A 21952-nucleotide genomic window follows, 5' to 3' on the forward strand; every position below is an offset into this window, starting at 1 on the left:
CACTTTGTTGTAGTAATAAGATCCAGGCCTCCCTCGTGCAGTGGATTGGATAATTAACACCCTGGGATGAATTCAGAAGAAATGGGGGCCCCCCTTTTTAATTCATTGTGAGGGGGAGACAGATCTCTACCACCCACTGCAAACCGCCAGTGCATAAATAGCATTTTTTCCTTGATGTTCTCTTCTCACAGTGATCATCTGACAAATAGACTGGGCAGGTTAGAGAAAAAAACATATGCAGAAAAATTAGAGGTCACTGTTAATATTTGTCATAAATGCGCTTAAGCTACTATTCCTGAAATAAATGCATTATTCCAAAAATGTTCTTAGGATATTTGGAGAAAATGAAACAGCCTAACAGCTAAAATGTTAACATTTTAGAATGATAAGTCACCTATTCACAAATAAAATTTTGTATTTTTACACTGGTATTAACATAACAGACACTTCTCTAGAGATCATTGACTTATTTCTGTTCTTATAAACTACTGTCTCAGAGTACAAACAAACAGTTTGACTGAGGTAAGGCTAATTCCATCTCTACAATGTGCTTCACCTTCCTGAATTGTGTTAACCAATCCGACAACTCCTTTGGAATGTGAAGATAAACCTTTCCTGCCATCATCTCAAAGAGCAGCCGCCCCATCTCTTTTAAAACTGGGCTTGTACAACCTTTAGCGAGGGACTCAGTTTGGTTAATGAGCTGCAATTTCCATTGTCTGTTTCCTTTTGGCTTATACCTGAGTGTGGATGCTTTGACACTGATTTATTTCCTCTCTCTTTCTCTCTTTCAGAAACATGTGAAAACCTGGTGAGCTACTAGACCACAAAATTAACCTTCACACTACGAGGAGGGAGGTTCCGCCTTAGGATATTCCTTTACGCTCTTCCTTTTCTTCACTTCCACCTTACAGAGATCATGGGGGGACAGCAGGCTACATGGAGAACTTTGAAACAAAAATCTGCACAGGGTTCCACATTACCCTTGGCTGGCTTTTTGTTCGTCTTAACCTTGCCCATAGTGTGCAGCGAACAGTCCTTTACAACATTTCACCCTGAGCGACGAGAATGGGCCTTCAATCACCTGACAGTTCACAAGACGACAGGGGCACTCTATATTGGTGCTGTCAATCGTGCCTACAAGTTATCAGGCAACCTAACGCTCCTAGTATCCCATGATACTGGTCCAGAAGATGACAACAAGGCCTGCTACCCACCACTGATTGTTCAGCCATGCACTGAACCACTGGTTTCTACCAACAACATCAACAAACTCTTGCTTATTGACTACTCCCAGAACCGACTGCTGGCTTGCGGAAGCCTGTACCAGGGTGTGTGCAAACTGCTACGGTTGGACGACCTCTTCATCCTAGTGGAGCCCTCTCACAAAAAGGAGCACTACCTCTCTAGTGTGAACCAGACAGGCACCATGTATGGAGTCATTGTACCATCTCAGGGCAAGGATGGGACACTCTTCATTGGTACAGCGGTGGACGGAAAGCAAGATTACTTTCCGACTATCTCCAGCCGCAAACTTCCGCATGACCCGGAGTCTTCTGCTATGCTGGATTTCGAGCTCCACACTGACTTTGTCTCATCACTCATCAAGATACCCTCTGACACGCTGGCATTGGTCTCTCATTTCGATATCTACTACATCTATGGCTTTGCCAGTGGCAATTTTGTCTACTTTCTGACCGTACAACCTGAGACGCCAGAGAATAGCATGTCTTCCAGTGGACCCTCAAATGACCTGTTTTACACCTCCCGCATTGTCCGGCTCTGTAAAGATGACCACAAATTCCACTCTTATGTGTCATTACCAATTGGCTGTGTCCGAAATAGGGTAGAGTACCGTCTTTTACAGGCAGCCTACCTGGGCAAGCCTGGGCGAGTGCTTGCGGCATCCCTTAACATTAGTGCTCAGGATGATGTGCTCTTTGCCATCTTTTCTAAAGGTCAGAAACAGTACCACCACCCACCGGATGACTCTGCCCTCTGCGTCTTTTCCATCCGGGACATCAATGCTCGTATCAAAGAGCGCATGCAGTCCTGTTATCAAGGAGAAGGAAACCTGGAGCTCAACTGGCTGTTGGGAAAGGATGTACCTTGTACCAAAGCGGTGAGCAATCTTTTTGTTTTTACTTTTTTGTCCCTTTCATTCAATGCTTGAAGCAGAATCTTAAACCCTGATCATAGTCTACTATTAAATTGTACTACCTGAATTGCACTTATCTTTACAAAATCTTTATTGCAATATATCTGTCTTTGAATACTATTTGCTTTGTGAAATATACATTTCTTGCAAGCTAATAAACTGCCCATTCCCAGGAAACCTCAGCAGATCAAAACAGCCAAATGGGTATAGTTACTAATTTTATGTTTCCCTGGACATGAAGATAGGATCAGCATCATAATGTTTATGTAGCTGGTTGTTGTTCTAATGTCTCAATCTTTCACTGTTCAGAGTATAACAGGATACTATTCAAACAAGCCTACCACTGTTGTGCACATAACGGGGGCTATAGGAGTGCAAGCCCCTGCCCCATTCGTTCACAAATCAAAAGGTGCCATTCACAAATATAAAGGTGCCCTTTTAAGCGGTGCCTTAAGAGGGCTGAGGTGCCTTTAAGAGTGCAGAGATTTAAGCGGAGGTGTCTTTATTATAGGTTTATTTGCATGCTATTCACTGTCTAGCACTACCTTAAAACATTGATATGAATGATTGTGTGTTTGTATGCCTGTTAGTGCTTCATTTTTGCATCCGTGTGCATTAAACATACAAGTTAACGTTAATGAAAAACACTGGTACGTGGTTCTCTCCAGGGTATCCTTTATTAGCTTCAGTAAATTCACCATTAGCATCATGTCAGAAGTGATTGTCACTCTGAGAAAAACATTATTGAGTGTTTGTGCAGGGTGGTCCTCATAGTAGCAGACTCCACTCTGGCCCCATTAAGGGCCCTAGAGGATCCTCCGTCTGACCCCAAAGGCCGTCAATGGCTCTTGATGTCAGCCAGCCCTCCTTCGTGTTTTTCTAGGCCTCTTTAAAAACATAGCTGTAGGGATCCTTTTGCTACTTTTCTTTTGGTCTTGTAGGAATGTGTAAAGAATGGAATATAAAAACAAGAGGATCTATGCACTGTAAAAACTCGTAAGTTTGTAAAAAGTCTGTGGTGTTTAACATAATATGCAGGTAGGTCTGTAAGTATTAACATAGTGAAGTCTATAAGCCCACACATATCTAACACCACAGCAGGCAGAGTTTAGATAACTCAGCCCCCTTTTGTTGCCACAGCTTCTTTTTTTTTATCCACTTTTCAAGACCAGTAGGAGTATGGAAATATTTTTACAACAAAATATATAGTTCTCAGACATTTTAGTCTGGTACTCTAAGCTCTTTTTTTTACCTTGAAGTACAGTTAGCCCTCCCTATCTGTGATGTTTTGGTTTCATTTCTTGTCAGTTTTTAGAGGCTATTTTTGATCACTGGAAACATGGCCTTTGCATAGACTTGTCTGCAACTTTGTCTTTAAAGGTGACGTGTTTAATTTCTTGATGGAAAAATACTTTCTAGTAATATTCATAGATAAGTAATTAATCCATGTCTAGGTTGATTTCGCTGTTTTTATTTAAACATACCAACCAGTTTGACTTAGCAACATTGGCTCAGCCAATACTGTGAGTCTGGGGAGGAATTATCTCTTTGTGTGAGCAATAGCATATAAAGGGAGTGTTCTGGAAACCTGTTTGAAAAAATCCTTATTTTTGCTGTTCTATTTGGTGCCACTAGATGAACAGAAATTACACTTTACCCTTAAAGGAATAGTTCATCAAAAATCATGTTGTTCCAAACTCTTTCGGTATTACTTTTTCAACACAAAAGGAGATGTTTGGCAGTATATTAGTCATAATGTTAGTATGGAAAAAATACAATGGAAGTGAATGGTGACTGATATTAACATACTAGCTAATACTGTATCTACTGTTTTGTTCCATGCATGAAATAAATAAATTCAGTGAGTTTTGAGTTTAAAAACAAGAGGAGGGTGAGTACAATAAATTATTTTTGGGTGAATGATACCTTCAAGTTGCTCCAGTTCCTTTAGCTCCATTGTTGAAACAGAGAAAGTTGAACTAAGAGACAGAGGGAGACATAAGTCATAAGCCGAGAAGACTGAATGAAAGATTTATTACACATCCCTTCTGCTGCTGTCTCTCTGCCTGGCTAACCAGCTCACTTCTCCACATCAAGCCTTTGATGCTATTCAATCATTCAGCTGGTGTCCCATTTCATCAGGCGGCCTGATCAAGCCTATCGTAGCTTTAGTTTGGGCAGTGATCTAAAGAGGACACTATTGATCATGTTGTTTCTAAAAGGACAAACCTTGTCCAGATATGTTTATGGAACAATAACCCCTACCCAAAACAGCTGCTAAGGGAAACGGTTATTTCCCAACACTTTTAGTTTGTTTTTCATTAAAGAAGCTACATTTTATGATTTGTTTGTTATATATTTTTGGTGATTTGACGTACAGTATGTTCTTGAAATGGAATAATTGCCAAACAAATTTGGAGATTTCTGTATTTCCCCTTTAAATGAGATATTAGCTGTACTTGCGTGAATGAAAAATAGCTGCTCTAGGGGTAAACTAAGATAGGCTTCACATGGACTGACTAGCTCTTACTAACTTTGGATACAAACATATTTAAACCATGTAAGCATAGTCCAAGGCAAAGCATAATCCAAGGCAAATTAATGCCTTTTTTGACTATGAACATAAAAATTTGAAAATCTTTGTGGCAGATTCCTCCAGCTATTTTTGGATTGGAAAATAAAAGAAAGCACGGTGAACGAGAGGTGAGCCGAGGTCTGCAGAGTACAAGGCATTTACATCCCTGTGTTATTGCCATCCCCCAGCTTGTGAAGGGCTGGAAGGCAGTAAAGATTTTATAGTGTTAGCCTGTAGTCAGCCGGGATGATATTAAAGGGCTGTGGAGTGCCGGGGACAAGCAATGCTGTGTTCAGCAGCATGACCGAGCATGCAGTACCATCTCTCTTACTCTACATGGCACTTTGAGGCCAGTGTCAGTCACCAACTCTGATGACCTGTATCTAAACGGCGCAGAGTGTTGTAACTTGCCGCCCCAACTCAAATGGGGATTGATAGTGGCACATGCCTGCATAGACCCTCCCATTTGGTTGTAAATGTTTACAAGCTTCAATCTCTTTAGTTTAGGATTGTGTGTGTGTGTGTGTGTGTGTGTGTGTGAGCGAGATGAGGAGATAGAAGAAAGGAGAAAGAGTGAGTAATTTTTTTTTTTACAGCTTCGCCTCTGACAAGAAATTAAAATGTGAGTGACCACAATGAATTTCTATGTGGGTCCATGCTAGTTTAACTGGTTTGTGTTAGTTTGATGCTGGTTTTGCCAGTTAACCTGCAGAACAGAGTCAACCATCAGGGTTTCTCTGGTGAAGCTTTTTAACCAAGTAAATCTTGCTGGTTCATACAAAAATCACACTCATTTCATTCCAGACCCATATGACTTACTTTCTGCCATCAAACATTAAAGGAGATGTTAGTCAGAATGTTAGCCTCAGTCACCATTGAATTTCCTTGCATTGTTTTTCATACTAATATCTAACACACAACATGAGTTGGTTCACCAGCCTTTGCTTTGTCTTTTTAGCAGGGCTGCATCATCTGTATAGGTCTGTAAGTGTGTGTGAATGCATTCTTGTCCCTAGCTGGGGTGAGCTACATTATTCTCATAGCACAGGGTAATGAGGCAGTCAGGGAGCCCAGCAGGGCTCACCAGAGCAGAGCAGGAACATGTCTGCCCAGCTGGACAGAAAAGCAAGCGTCTAGATGGGGAAACCACACTCAATGGTTTGGTTACTGTCCACAACTGCACAGGAGTCAGTATTCTCTAGTATTAAGTGTTGACATACAGTAGACCCCACAGGCACTGATTTTTGTTTCTGCCCATGGGTGCCCTGACGACCAACCACCAACATTAGCTTTACTCACCCAAAGAGATGCACAAAGGTGCGGTAATGCACACTGGCTGCGAGCCACCACAACATGATAAGATTGAAAGTTTCACGCAGTGACACTGACATTCTGAGTCCTTCAATTGAGGATGGGTGTCCTATTTAAGAGTCTCGTTTTCAGGCCCTTTTTTACTTCAATACAGAACACAAAGCCAATACGGGATGTGAGGCATCCTGTATGGGATAAAATAAGGGGGCGTCTGGCCAAAAAGCTAAGCACGGTGTGTACACAAACACTTCCCTCCGGAACCGCGATATCTAAGTGAGATCCACCAATCAGAAAGGTTCGATTTTTGAAAAATATTTGCTTGAAATTAATGGTTTATATATGTTCAATTATTTTATGTTAACTAATAATAGAGTTTTCTGGTTTGGGTCAAGGCTGAGAAATATTTATTAAATATTTTTCCAAATGCGTATGGAGAAAAGTTATGGGGAATATCTCGTGTTTTTCCACGAGTGCTCGGCCATTCCCGTGGGTACTCATGCGCCCGAGCACCAATAAGATTAGTGCCTGTGGTACACCCCAAATTACCAGCTGATTATGAATTGGATCAGTTTTACCAATTTATCACAGTTATTCAATCAGTGTTAAGGTCAGGATTACCAAGAAAATACAAAATTTGAGAAATATTAGACTTGGAAATGTCATGGAAATTAATGGAAATTAAAATTGTCAAAGCCATGTACATTTCTATAGTGAATATACTGTAATTTAGTAGCTCATTTCTAAAACATTTCATTGACTAGAAATTGCTTGTGGTGTGTTCAAATCGTGAGAAATCCTTATCCAGTAATCATGACTGGAAATGTCATGCGAATTGATTGGTCAAAAACTGTGTGGACTGTATCTAAATTATTTAAACCAAATCTGATGCTGAAATTTTGAGAATAAAGTTCCTGTCGTCGTCTTCTGCTGTTGTAGCCCACCCTCGTCAAGGTTTGACGTGTTGTGCATTCTAAGATGCTATTGTGCTCACTTCAATTGTACAGAGTGGTGATCTGAGTTACCGTAGCCTTTAAGTTAGCTCAAATCAGTCTGGCCATTCTCTGTTGGCCTCTCTCAATAACAAGGTGTGTCCATCCGCAGAACCGCAGCTAATTGTTTTTTTTGTTTTTTTGCCACCATTCTGAGTAAATTCTAGAGACAGTTGTGCATGAAAATCCCAGGAGATCAGCAGTTACAGAAATACTCAAACCAGCCCATCTGGCACCAGCAATCATGCCAGGCTACAAATCACTGCCAAATCATTTTTTTTCCCATTCTGATGGTTGATGGTTGAAGCTCCTGACCTGTATCTCCATGAGTTTATGCATTGCATAGCAGCCACATGATTGGCTGATTAGATAAAGGTGTAAGATGTTAAACAAATCTTCTGAATGAAAATGATTTATTGCAGTGCACTTGACAACAGAACAACCAGCCAGCTTTGGATCAGTTGTGATTTGCTTACGAAGTGCTTCTCTGTATTAAAATCAGTGCAACCTTTTCACCCACCTACTGGTGTCTGTAGAAACAACCAAACTGACCTTGACTTTTTGATTCAAAGCAAACTGCTGACTATGGCTTGACCTTTCTCCTCCTGTAGCCTGTTCCTATTGATGAATCCTTCTGCGGTTTGGACATCAACCAGCCCCTTGGCGGCTCTCAGCTGGTGACTGGACACACACTCTATACAGAAAGCAGGGATCGCATGACCTCTGTGACCTCTTACATCTACAACGGCTACTGCGTGGCTTTCGTTGGTACCAAGAGTGGACGGCTGAAAAAGGTGAGTCCTGAACATAGGTGTTGTTTTTCTTCTACGCTGGTTTTTACCTTGAGACTTTCAATTTCTATTTTGGCTTGACTGGTGTTTCCTCCCCTCTGAGAGGCAACAAAATTTACAAAGCTGGACATGTGTTGTAAAGGGATAGTCTAACCAAAAAATTAAAATCCTGGCATAATTTACTCACCCTCATCTTGTTTCCAAACCCAAATGACGTTCTTTCATCAGTAAAACACAAAACGAGATGTAAGACAAAATTTTAGTTGTCACAATTTTCATTTTTGGGTGAACTATCCCTTTGAAGTTGAAACGTCTTTAATCTAAGAGCCTCAGAAACAATAAAATATGTTGTTTGCAAACAACGTGTCACGATAGTTATTAATGGTGTCCGTTGTTCTTCTTTGAACTGTCATTTTCAAATAAAAGTATAATTTAAAAGTATGGATGGAAGTAGGAGCCAGAAAGTTTTCTTCTAAATATCTAATATATTTTTGTAGGAGTCTTCTGGTTCTTTTCACTCTCAGTCTGTAATGGGCAGCTTAAGGCGACCTCAGAGGTACCCGCCTACCTCCATAGTCTATTAATTTTAATAGGTGCCGTCTCAGCCAAACCAAAGGAATGGATGTTAGACACAGACAGAGTCTGGAAACCCTTGACATTGGCATTAAGAATGAGACACTGCAAAGGGTAAAGGGCTATCAGATGCTTAATTAGAATATCTTTCTTATAAAGGTCATGGAGATAATGTGGTGTTAATTATCACCTTTTGGTTGGCAATGGTAGCATGATTGACAAGAAGCCCTCAGTCGACTTCTAGAACTTAGTCAACATGAAATGGCATTCTCAACCCATTTTACTTCTGTTATGCAGTGTATTTGCGAGTGAAACCGATATAATGAGGAAAAATGTAGGGTCTAGACTTGACTTTATGGATTGGGAAGTGATTGGATTGTGAAAAGTGGGCATTACATACCACAATATAACCAGACCTGAAATCGAGTTTGCAGTTGATTGCATTCTTGAAGCACCAGCATTCAGTTTTACTGAGACTCTTGGACCAGAAAATGGAGGCTGAACATAAAGTTAACCATCAAGAGCATCTTTACCTATCCCAATGGAAACACTTATTTTTAAATCTAAAAATTATTCGCATAACCTTCATAATGTTAAATTGAATTAACTCTGTGCAATATTTAAGAAAGTGGCATAACCTTCAACAGTAGCCTAAAACAATGCTTAAATTACTTTTCCATCCGAAAAGGAAAGTCATTTTAGAGTTTTTACATGTTGGTGAAAGTTTACAAAGACATTTTTTCCACCCTTTGCCCACCTTGCATTCATAAATCATACACAAAAAAACCAGACACATGTATTAAAAAAGTAAATATGTTGACTAGTTGATATATAGTATTTGTTTCCAGTGGTTATAATGTTGCTTGGTATAGTTTTACCTGATTAGCTGTACTGAGCTGCCAATTCAGGAAGTGTTGACATGTTAGCATGTGGCTAATAGAGCTGCTGTGGTCGCAAAATGAGACTACCTGTAATAATAGACAATTAAGAAGATGACTAGGGGTCTATCAGCTGCTTTTGGGTCTGTTAGCCCTTAGGGCATGACTACATCGCTGAGTGACAGGACAGGCCCTGTTAGATGAGCAGGACCAGGCATGCCCACCTCTTTTCCTCACACCATAGCAGCTGCAAAAGACACCAAAGAGACGAAGAGAGAGAGAGAGACCTGTTCTATTCAAATGTTGGATTTGTCTCTCATTCCCACCTGCCCCCTACAAACACACTCAAATAACAGCTGCCTTCCCAGAGACCATGGAGAATGGACAATGTCAAAGTGTCAAAGCCAGTGTTTGTTTCATGCCGGTAACACGGCAACATCCAAATTGTGTTTTGCGACTTGATGAATTAATTTATAATTAAATCAGCAGTGCAATCAGGAAGTGGCATCGGAATCAGAAGCTTTTGCGCTCTGTAATCCTCTTGTTTTAATGACTTATTAATGTTATTTTTTTTTCCTCTCGTTTGGTAAAATTAAATTAGGCCAAGAGCTCCATTCTCTCCGAAGTGCTGCCGTGGCATGTTTCTCTTGCCTCAAGGTTTCTCAGCTCACAAATGACTCTCATCATATACATATCACCCTCCTAGTGGCACAGAGAATGAGTTTGCATTTACATTTTATTCATTTGGCAGACACTTTTATCACTTTTAAAGCAAAGTACTTTGCGTGCAAAAAATAAAACTAACAAACAAACAAACAAAGATAATATACCTTAATCATTACTTTAATTGTGGTTTCCATAAAGAATATCTAAACATCATTATATAAGGATGAATTTACTTATTTAATCTGCACAAGATATTTAGACATGTTTTCAGCATTGGCTTTTCTAGAGCTGCAGTATGCTCAACCAGTTGTGCTAATGGAGCATGCATATATGGCCATGCATGCTTGTCCCAACAGAAACAGCAGAATTAGGGAGGAATTACTATAGATGGAAAGACTGAGTGAAGAGGATCATACTACAGTCTCAGAAAACCATGAAAATCGGGCCACATCTGCACAGGGTATAACAGTGTCGGAGGAAGAGGATAACACGGCCTTATGAGAGTTTGTCTGTTTTGGAAAAGGTTGAGGAGATATCGCCGCCCCAGAAACTGTGTCTCTTGGAGGATCCCCAAACGAACATTGAGAGCTCAGGAAACCGGTACTTGCATGTCACTTTGCTCAGTGTCAATAAGCTTTAGTCTGCCTGTGCAGCACGGAGAATCTGGCTGTTGTGCTTCGGGTATGGTGACATTAAAGAAGACTTTAGATTTACATAATTTGATGCTCACTGGGTGATATTTTGCAATAAGGGAAACCTGTCAAGAACATCTTCGGGTCATATTTTACTCCTAAATCAAAAGAAAGAAATAAGAAATTAGATTTTTCCTTAAAGAAAACAAAGCTTATTTTTAGATGCATTATTGCATTGTGACATTATTTTCATGACAATTAAGCACATTCCCCCAAGTTCACATTAATGTTATACAAAAAAACTCATTCTCATTACTGTGATACAGAATTTTGTTTTCTGTAAATAGAACAAAATTAATTTATTATGTATCTCATGACATTATTTTCATTACAGTTAAGCACATTCCCCCAAGTTTTAATTAATGGCATAACATTTTTTATCTCGTTCTCATTTCTGAAATTCAAAAAAATAATAAGAACAAAAAAAAGATAAAAAAATATCTAGAGGGCCGAATGGCCGATAGGCCGATACAATGTTGGTATATATACCGATCAGCCACAACATTAAAACCTGCCTAATATTGTGTAGGTCCCCCTCGTGCCATCAAAACAGTGCCAACCTGCATTCTGAGATGATATTCTTCTCAATACAATTGTACAGAGTGGTTATCTGAGTTACCATAGACTTTGTCAGTTCAAACCAGTTTGGCCATTCTCTGTTGACCTCTCTCTAATCAACTAGGCATTTCTATCCACAGAACTGCCACTCACTGGATGTTTTTTGACTGGTTCGAACTGACAAAGTCTATGGTAACTCAGAGAACTGTTCTGTACAATTGTGGTGAGAAGAATATCATTTCAGAATGCTATTCTGAGATGTGGGCTGGCGCTGTTTTGGCAGCATGAGGGGGACCTTTACAATATTAGGCAGGTTTTAATGTTGTGGCAGATCTGTGTATATATGTAGATATATAAACCCGGTTTCCATCTGGTAATAAGATGCGTTTTGGATGATCCGATCACATGTAGTCAGTCCTAAATAAAGGTCTAAATGGGGTCTAAAAGGCTTTGTTATTGGATCACAAAAAACACCTGTGAATGTGGATGAAAACGCACGTGACCACATCGTATTTGAGGTATAAACACTAATCTGTCATGTATGCATCAGTGAAGCGCCACCTCTCACCTGTCAATCAACTGCTGCGCTGAAATAGCATTTTAAAGTTCTCCAGTTACGAGGGGCCCACTGATATAGTGATTGATGTATGTTTTCATGAAACAGAGGCCCATCGATGTGTCTCACCTGGCCACATGTGATCAGATCACAGAAGATGCATCATAACACCAGGTGGAAAAAGGGACATATAGGCCAGTGTATACATCAGCATTTATATTCTGTATATATTCTGTATATAGCACCAAATTACTGTATTACAGTTATGAGAATCGTAATTGAAAATAATGGAAACTACAACAAAACTCAAAAGTAAAACATTCAGACACATGTTGGTAATGATAATTTGAAGAGAAATGTGGCTTATTGTCATAAAAAAGTCACAATACAAATAAATTTAATGGTGCTAAAAAAAGACTCAATTGTCTTAATGCTGAATTTATTTTGATTTTGGGGTCAAATTTGACCCAAAGGTGTTTTGTGAAATTCGCCCATTTTGAGTTTCGCCTCAACCTTTCATAAGGTAGACTGTTGCTACCCTTTACCTGCCAGAAGAGGGGAGAGAAATGGAAAAAGGGAAAGAGAGAGACACAGAATGGTGGGAAGAGACTGATGAAATGTGAAATTTAGCTCAGCTAAAGAAACCGAGCTTGCTCTGCTGCCTGTAATTGGATTGGCTCCTTTCCCAAAGAGAAAACCCACAACTCTCGCCACTTTCCCTTTTTCTCTCGGTCTCTCTCTCACACGCACACAATTCTCCTTTCAGTCCACATAGTCCCCTGCTGTTGCCTTGCTCGCTTTGAGCAGAAGTTGAGCTCTCTCTCTCTCTCTCTCCCCCTCTCTCTCTCTCTGTGGTGTGGAAAAGCATATCAAGGCTATTCCTGCAGCATTGGCTCCTGTAGTTGGACTAGTAGTGGCAGTGATTCTGCACTGGGGCCTAGAGGATGGACACACAGATTTGAGGAAAAGCTGTACTAATGACGTCATAGACTAATGAAATGGAGCGCTATTGTCCAAATTCCATCAGAATAGGATTAGCCATTTTCACAATCCTGTTGAATGTTGAATGCAAATCAGAATGTAGCAAAATTAAAATCAATGCCATTCAGAATCTATTCGAATAGAATCCTTTATTTTATATAAGCTCATCTATAGTTTTTACAATTTTATATGATGAACGTGCTTTTATTATTCTAATGTTTTTTTAATATTATATTTTTTTTTTTGTTGAGTGGAACAAGATGTACAAATGTATATTTAAAAATGTCAGCTCAGTTAGCAAAGTATTGTGTTAGATTAATTATAGGGTGTGAAGTTTAAATTGATAGTGTGCTTTAAGTGCAACTCTCAAGGGAGAGTGTGCATGCTTCCTGAGAGGAGGGGGGATACATTAGTAGCAATCCACCCCAGAGGCTTTTTTTCTCTTTGATATTGTTGGAGAGGAAAAGACTGCATGCTAAAATTAGATCTTTAAAGTTATCCCACTGAGAGAATAATGCTGATTTTAGATGGTCACACCATCTGAACTACATACATCCAATCAGAGTGCAGGCAATGTGAATTGTGGGATAGCGGGAAACGACTCAGGTTTATAAAAAAAAAAAAAGATTCAAATTGAAAAGACCACCTGGGCTAATTATAAACACCCCCATTAGACACCCCTCTATTTCTAATTGGTGGTATAATAAGCACTGTGATGCAAAAAGTGGATTGCATGGAAAATCACCTACATGGCAAATCCACTCGTGAGACTCCCTAAAGATAAACCATCTCCTGCCTACATTATGTACAGTAGTTTCTGACGATGCAGTAATAAAAAGCATACTCTGTATCATCTTTTTTGTCTTGTTTTCCAGAAACAAATTGTAAATGTGCTTTAAAAAATTTTTTTTAATTTATGCAAGATTGTGTAACTTTATTTCTGAATTAAAGAAATATTCCATGTCCAATGCAACTTAAGCTCAGTTGACAGCATTTGTTGCATAATGTTGATTACCACAATCAATTGTTTCTACTTGTCCCTCCTTTTTTTTTACATTTACAGTAAGGCACTTACAATGGAAGTGAACAGGGCCAATTTTTGGAGGGTTTAAAGGCAGAAATTTAAAGCTTATAATTTTATAAAAGCACTTATATTAATTTCTCTATTAAAACTCTTGTATATTTTAAGATGTAAAGTTGTTTAAATCGTCTTTACAGCCATTTTAGGGATTTAGGGTTTATTGACATCACATTGTCATGGCAACGAAGTTGTAAAACTTGCAATAACTTTACACAGAAAAGGTTAGTAAGCAATTTTATCACACTAAAATCATGTTAACACACATATTGTTTACATTTTGTGACTATACTTTTGAAATAGTGATTTCAAGTTTACTTATTGGCCCCATTCACTTCCATTGTAAGTGCCGCACTGTAACTTATTTGTGCTTTTTTTTAAAGAAAACGAAGGGAAAGTCATAATTAATTTCAATATAATGCTGTCAATTGAGTTTCACTTGTATTAAACATGGAAAATTCCTTTAAGTTTACATTCTTACCCCACTGGCAAATTGTTTATTTGGTAACACTTTACAGTAACACTTTACAATAAGGTTGTATTTTTAACATTAGTTAACTTAAATAATTAACATAAACTAAGAATTAACATTTTTTTTCATGAACAATCATTACTTCTAGTTTTTGGCCTAATTTGCTGGAATTAACATCTCAAATAAGGACAGTGCAATGGGCATGAAACACCAAACGGATTCCCATCATCTTGCTTCGTTGGAAGCATTTGGTTTGGACGGTGTTCTGACAGGGCTTAAAAGAACGGTTCAGGTGGCTTCCTTCTGGCAAGCGATTGAGGCCCTAATTGGACAAATGTCTCATTGAACTGGTTAAGTGAGATTCTGGGCACCTGTCCCAATCTCCTCGACACTGACATCGTCTCTGTGACATGGTAGATTTGCGTGACGCAGCGGTGATCTGCAGCTGACTGCAGCAGATGAAAGGAAATCTAGTTTAGAGAGCAGAACGTACAGCTGTGTCCGCTAGTTAGTCGAGCCGTGATCTGTTTTATTTTTTTGTCCCAGAAACAACTTTATAAGTAGTTTGTCAAAGAGTTAGTTCACCCAAAATGAAAATTATGTCATTTTTTTTACCGACCCTTATGTCGTTCCAAAGCTGTATGCCTTTCCATCTTTCATGGAATTCAACAAGTTTAGCACAACGTCTGAGCTGCCCTCTTTAATACAATGAACGTGAATGGGGACCAGGAGGTTTCAAGCTACAAAAAGGACAAAAGAGTACCATAAAGTATAATTTATGGATTTTCCCAAGTCTTCTGAAGATATTTGATAGCTTTGTGTGTATCAGACCTAAATTAAAGCTATTGTTCCATGAAAATCACTTTCATTTTGTGGAAAATAAGCAGTTTGGACATTCTTTGATAAACATTTACTTTTGTGTTGCATGGAAAAAAGAAAGTCATAGACATTTTGAAAGACACGAGGGTGAGTAAATTAATGAATTAACATATTTGAGTGAAGTATTCCTTTAATATGTTGTCTAACATTGGTACTCTGTGCGTAGAGCCAGATGCTATAGTCTGCATATCTTTGTAGGCCACTTTTGCATGTTTAGCCCTCTGGATTTGTAGCTTCCTGAATCTAACATGTCATCGCTTGTATTTGGGTCATAATGAGCCATGGCTGAAGATGTGATTTATTGTCTGGTGTATACTACAGGATAGAGATATGCAGCAAAGAAGAAAATAAGGGGACAAAATAATGTAACATGTTTTCAAGCACTTCCCCCATGGTAGGAACCAGCAAGGAGGACAGCATCTATAGCAGAAGCTCGGCTTCACGGCATCTTCTGAATAAAACCGCACAGGTCCCTATGAGGCCTTCTTCGCTCTGAAAACAACTGGTCCTTCTCATGAGAATACACACAAACACTGGCACATATGCATACTGAGATGTACTAGTATGCATTTTTTTAATTCAGAGTAGGAGTTTTCTTTCCTTCTCTCCCTCCAGATGTCTATATTGCTCACCCTTTGATAGGCAGTGATGATTTTTAATTTACTTTGTGAGTAGGAAACTTAATGAGTCATTTAGAAACAGGCTGTCAGTGGCAAAAACAGTCTCAAGAGTCTGCCCGCTAAGCAAAACTTGCCTGGCGGTTATTTGTTAATTTGTTTTTTCAAGGTCAGGGGGGCATCCAGCACATCGTCTTTCATACTGGTGGCATTTTCACGACATACAGCAACACTACAACAAATTTTGTTGTTGTGCTGAAAGACACAATGTTGTATTTGCAATGTCGTTGGCTGAGGTTATAGTTTTCTCCTGCTGTTTCGTAATTGGCTTGGCTTGAGTGTTTTCTATATATATATATATATATATATATATATATATACTGTATATTCAGCATGGTTTGTTATTATCCTTGATTTTTGGTTTTATTGTAGATAAAATAAGTCTCTGTTATTGAGGCCAGTACAGGACAAACAGCACAGTATATGCCATAAGATAAAATCTCCTTCAAGATGTACAGCCGTTTATACAGTAATTATCCTCTTAGTTTCAATGTTGTAGGGAAGCTTCAATTAAATTGTGCTCAAATGAGCAAATCAATAAAACATGTTTTTCAATCAGCGTAACAATTTCTCACTCCTTCAATTTCATGTTGAATTAGCATCAATCTGTCTGTAAACGGAATGTTTTGCTTCAATTATTCTTGAATGTTTGCATCATAATTATGCCCAAATGTTCTATTGCTCTCTCTGCCCAGACGAAAATTGCATTACTCAGGAGACTTAATGGAGCACATTTGTTTCAGAAATGTCTGCTATTCGCTTGTTGACATACAGTAGGGATATAGAGATATAAAATGTATATCCATCCATCCATCCATCCATCCATCCCAGATGACTGTATGGACAGTCTGCAAGTGTACTATTTTCAGACTTTCTGTTGAGGTGAAAGCAGTTTTATCAGTGAATTTGTCCTGATGGCATGATCAAGTGATTATGGTCAGTAATCATTATTGTCTGTGCTGATTGCATTTGGTATTGCACCCTCAGTGCCACCTTGCTGACTCTCAGTGAGATTGTGAGCAATCTTCATAATCATGTTACTGTACACCGGGCAATTCAACTTCAATTTGCCTCCTGCCAATAGTGGGGGACTCTGATTGGCTGTTGAAATTAGTAGTCGTGAGAGCAGATTTTGAAGATTAGCTCGCCCTAATTTTGCAAAGGAAAAGAAACATCTGGGGCACAGGTCGACACCAGGGAGAAACCATATATACATTTAAGCAATATCACATCAGCAAGAGTGCGATATGTCACTACATCAGCACTGCTGTGATTCAGCCGCAGGCCGACTGCCATAAGCAATCACAGCAGTGCTGATTTAGGGCCATATAGCACGATTGCAAGTGTAATATTGCTTATATACAACAGTTCAATGAACAAGTAAATAACAAAAAAACACATTTGTGCATGGAACTACTCTTACGCCATGGATCAGAATCTGCCTTTGCTTGTTCAAAACAAATGATGCATCCTCTCAAAAACATCACTTTAAAACTACTAGTATCATGGCTTGGGCTGTTTCAAACAGATGGAGTGTGTGCGATCACATGTTGATGATGCTGTAGTCTGTTAGTCAGCTTTCTGAACATAATGCCATTTTGGTGAAATTCATCCTATTTTCTCAGTGGAAAAATAGCTGTCCAAGCGGGGGTGTTCCTCCCTATTTCGCTGTAGCCGGTGCACAAGAGTCATTCACTATAGAAACCGCAATCTCCACCATTTTGAACAGTATTTTCTCTCCAATGTGGAAACTCCAGTAAGAGGTAAGCCCTTTGAGTTTGTGTAATTAATCAGTCTGTTGTGTCTCTCAGCTGTGATGAGCCTTAATGCTGAAGTTGTTAGTTTAAAGCTATTTGCTAGCTTTAGTAGTAATACGAGCGATCACAGAGTGCAGTTGAAAATAAACATATTACACGCAAAAATTGTCTTTTGCCTCCACCTGCTGGCTAAAATATGTAATGTCAAAAAAGTTTATGTAAAGAGACACATAGCTCTTAACACATCTGCACTGCTCTTACACTTTATTTCAGAATGGCACGAACACAAACGTAGTAATACACACAGTGATGTGATGTGAGTTTTGGTGGTGTGAGACCATCAGTTCTCATGGAATGTCTCTCGTTTAACTGAGAACAACAGGGTTTAGTGATATATTTACATTTTGAATTTCATGAGTTGTGTGCTTAAGTTTGATACCAAATAAAGTCAAAATCCCTAACATTAAGTAGGAGTAATAGTAATAGTGATACTTGCTCTGCATGTTTAGTTTGCAGTGCACATTGGCCAGTTTTAGGCCCAGTGTGCCGTTTTGGTGCTATGACCTCTGGTTGACCCCAGCACGTCTGTGCTAAACTGACTAAAGAAACAGACGCTGAGAGACTAAAAGAGAGCAAGTGACTTCATTGTGCTATTCAGAGCAGGCGTTACATCTCGTTAGGAGGGATTTCAAGCTTTCCTATGCTGGCTCAGGACTGAAGGATGGCTAAAGAGCCAAGTTTAACCAAAGCCTGAGAGATAGAGCGACCCTGCTGTGCCTTTCACTCTTCAAACACACTTCCACACAAAGACACACACATACTTCTGCCCCTAGACCTCTTCCACTTATCATCTTGGCACGGTCTGCAGTCGCCCTTCTGTCCGCATACAGTCGTGTGTCCGAGCTACTGTTTATTTGTGAGTGTGTGTGTGTGAGCTGAGTACTGGCCAGCTGTCTTCCTTTTTTTTTTGCTTCTGTGTGCACTGTCTGTCATCCTTGCTCTTTAGCCTGGTGCACACTGTGCAATTTTTTTTTAATGTCCTTTACAATTGTTGCTTGACTGATTGTATTGTACGACCCCAGTGACATCTTGGGTAAAAGCAGAGGCAGACTGTATGACGACATCTGTCTTTTATGTCCAATTGTTTGCTGTCTAAAGTCTTTGGTCATGAGTGACAACGTTGACTAAAGCAATAAATCGTATAATAAAGCATATTGCTTTTATAAATCAGTAACAGGGTAAGGGACATCAATGTATAATGCAGAGTTTCCCAACCTTTTTTTCTGTCACGGGACACTTTTTGTTTTGCATCTTTGGCTTGGACAGACGACTTCTCGTGGCAGTATTAATTTGGTTCTGGAGGCTGAACCCGGCGTCAAGCACTGCATCGCCCTCCACATGACAAGAGTTCCAGAAAGCGTCACAGAGGGGCAATTTTACGACACTGTGAGAACTACAGGTCAACCGATAGTGGATTTTGTCGATACTGATAAGTAAGGTGGTGGAAAAGGCTGATAACATATTAATCGGGTGATAGTTTTTTAAATAAATTTTTTCGATTTTTTTATGCATTTCGTAGTCTTTACTTACTATGACGGGCACAGACAGAGACTAAAACAGTCCAAAATTAATAAAATCCCATATTCAGTTTCATTTGAAACCAAAATATCACTAATAACAAGGCCAAAAGACACTTAATTATTTCGGGACAATTATTTTGAAATTATGGAGATGTGGCTCTGATACATAGTTCTATAATAAAGTATTTCTGTGTTCATTTATTTTTATAGATTAAGGATTTAGATTAAAGTCAAGATTTAGGATTTTTTCTTCATATATTTCACCTGTTTTGTACTATTCTTTAAAATATATGAAGTTGGAGATATGATGTATGTGCTTACGGGGCACATTTCCAAATAATCACATTTTTCTTTACATGCTCCCGTTTCAATTTAGAACACTTGATTTATTTAATTAAAATAACGAAATATGTATTGAAGTGACTTTAAATATATGAATGATTATTGTCAATGATGACAGATTTAGATCGCAAAGAGGGGTCACCTCAATTGGCTGCTGTTGTACTGTAGAAGTCATTTTAACTGTAGGATCCTCTTGAGCAGGGGTGCACACACTTTTTTACGTGATGATCTACTTTTAAATGACCAACTCAATACGATCTACAAACTAAAAAAACAGTTTTGTTTAAAAAAAAAAAAAAAATGCTTGTTTGGACTACTGCATTTATGCCTACATGGAATTCATCTTCTAATTAATAAAAAAAAAAATATAATAATGTTCAATGTTGATATTATTCAGTTTTAACTCTAAACCCAAAACACCTACAGCACAATATAAAAAAATAGCCAGGGCATTTACCTTATTCTGATGACTTGCACTGAATTGAATCAGACAATTTTGTATAATCCGGGCATTAGCTGCTGGTAGCTAGCCTCAAAAACTGCTAGCATCGCAATTTCGCGCTCTGTTCTCAGAAGCCCTTGGAAGGCGCGAACCTAGTTGTCATGGCAACTGAATGAACAAAAATCTCACCTGGTCAAAATGTACTCCTCAAGTGCAAGTCAGACAGAAACTAAAATATGGAAAAACATATTTATTTGTATTAAAATTTTATGAAATACATTAAAATGTTGTGCGATCTACCAGCATTGCCTTTGCGATCGACGTATTGGGCACCCCTGCTCTAGAGGAAGAACACAGATGTATAAATAAATAAATAAACAAAATATAACTACATGAAAAAAATGTATTGGAATAGATTTTCTATCGGCAACTATCGGCATAGATTTTTGCAGATAACCGATAGTTACAAACTATTGGCATCAATTAATTGGTAAAACCAATATATCTGTCTCCTTCTAGTGAGAACTTTGTTCGAGTTTATGTCCACACTACAGTAATACGTTTTAGTTAAACATAAAAGCTACGTTCATGCACACTGGATGTATACTTGCGCTAATACGGCATCATTTTGAAAACACTGACATTAGGATACTAAAAACAGATTTTATTTATAATTGTTTTTTGTTTTTTTTAGTAAAACAGATTAGTGTAGACATGCCCTAAAATTTATTGCAAAGGCCATTTTTTTGGCTGCCCTTCCTGCAGTGATCTCATTACTGACAGATACATCTATTCACACACTCACTCTGCTTTCACCCTCCTTTTCCTCCTAGCTGACTTTAGTTTCTGTTCTGTTCTGTTTCTCGCGTCTCTCTTTCCCTTTGGTCTTTATTTAGTGAGATTTTGCTCTTTTTTCATCTGTGAAATATCACTATATTCTTTGTCTCCCCATTCACTTTCTTACCTGCTCCTTTAAATACATTTTCAAACCTTGTTTTTAAACTACGCTTTTAAAGTGGCATTTTGAAATGTCTGTGGATGCTCGCTTTTAAAGGAATAGTTCACCCAAAAATGAAAATTATCTCATCATTCACTCATCACCCTCATGCCATCACAGATGTGACTTTCTTTCTTCTGCAGAATACAAATGAAGATTTTTAAATGAATATCCCATCTCTGTTGGTCTATATAATGGAAGTGAATGGTGACCAAAACTTTGAAGCTCACAAATTCACATAAAGGCTACATGAAAGTAATCCATAAGATTCCAGTCTTTTAATCCATGTCTTGTGAAGCGATCCAATCAGTTTTGGATGAGAACATTCCAAAATGTAACTCCTTTTTCATTGTACATCTTGCCATTGCTGTCTTTAGACACAATCATGCTTTAAAGCTAGATTACACTTCCTAGCACTTCATGCACATTAGCTCTAGGAAGTGTAATCAAGGATGAAATAATGATCAGCAAGGAGACTGCAGATGTCAAGATTTATAGTGAAAAAGTTTGATTTTGGTCTATTTTCACACAAAACTGATTAGATCCCTTCACAAGACATGGATTAAACCACTGGAGTCTTATTGATTACTTTTATGTTGCCTTTATGTTCTTGTTGGAGCTTTGAAGTTTTGATCACCTTTCACTTGCATCGTAAACACCTATATTTGTGTTCTGCAGAAGCAAGAGTCATACATAACTTGGATGGCATGGGGGTAAATTATGAGAGAATTTAACATTTTGGGTAAACAATTCCTTTAAACACACACACATAAACACTCACTACGTTAGGAATAGAAAACTAGCTTCCACTTACTCGGTGCAAAAATGACTTTAATCAGTGTTTCTGTCTTGTATTCCAGTAAAATATCTAAACGTCCTAAACAACAAAATTGTGTAAGATAATAAGGCTTATACACAGAAAAGTTTGTTTATCTTAGTATGTTATTGTGCTACTTCGAACATAGCCATGTTTTGATCTGGTTTGTAGACTCATTGCGTT

The 21952-nt window shown here is 38.6% G+C and overlaps 1 protein-coding gene across 1 annotated transcript in view; it reads left to right on the plus strand.

The window, feature by feature from the left end:
* Positions 1-919: 919 nt before the first annotated feature.
* The window catches only part of LOC127618875 (plexin-A2-like), a 230780-nt gene continuing 209747 nt past the window's right edge, over positions 920-21952 (plus strand). The window contains exons 1-2 of the mRNA XM_052091544.1: positions 920-2122; positions 7645-7827. Of these exons, the coding sequence (XP_051947504.1) occupies positions 920-2122; positions 7645-7827 (1386 nt within the window). The remainder of the gene's footprint in view (positions 2123-7644; positions 7828-21952) is intronic.

This window comes from Xyrauchen texanus, chromosome 25 (genome assembly GCF_025860055.1).
Source record: "Xyrauchen texanus isolate HMW12.3.18 chromosome 25, RBS_HiC_50CHRs, whole genome shotgun sequence".
Lineage (NCBI taxonomy): Eukaryota > Metazoa > Chordata > Actinopteri > Cypriniformes > Catostomidae > Xyrauchen > Xyrauchen texanus.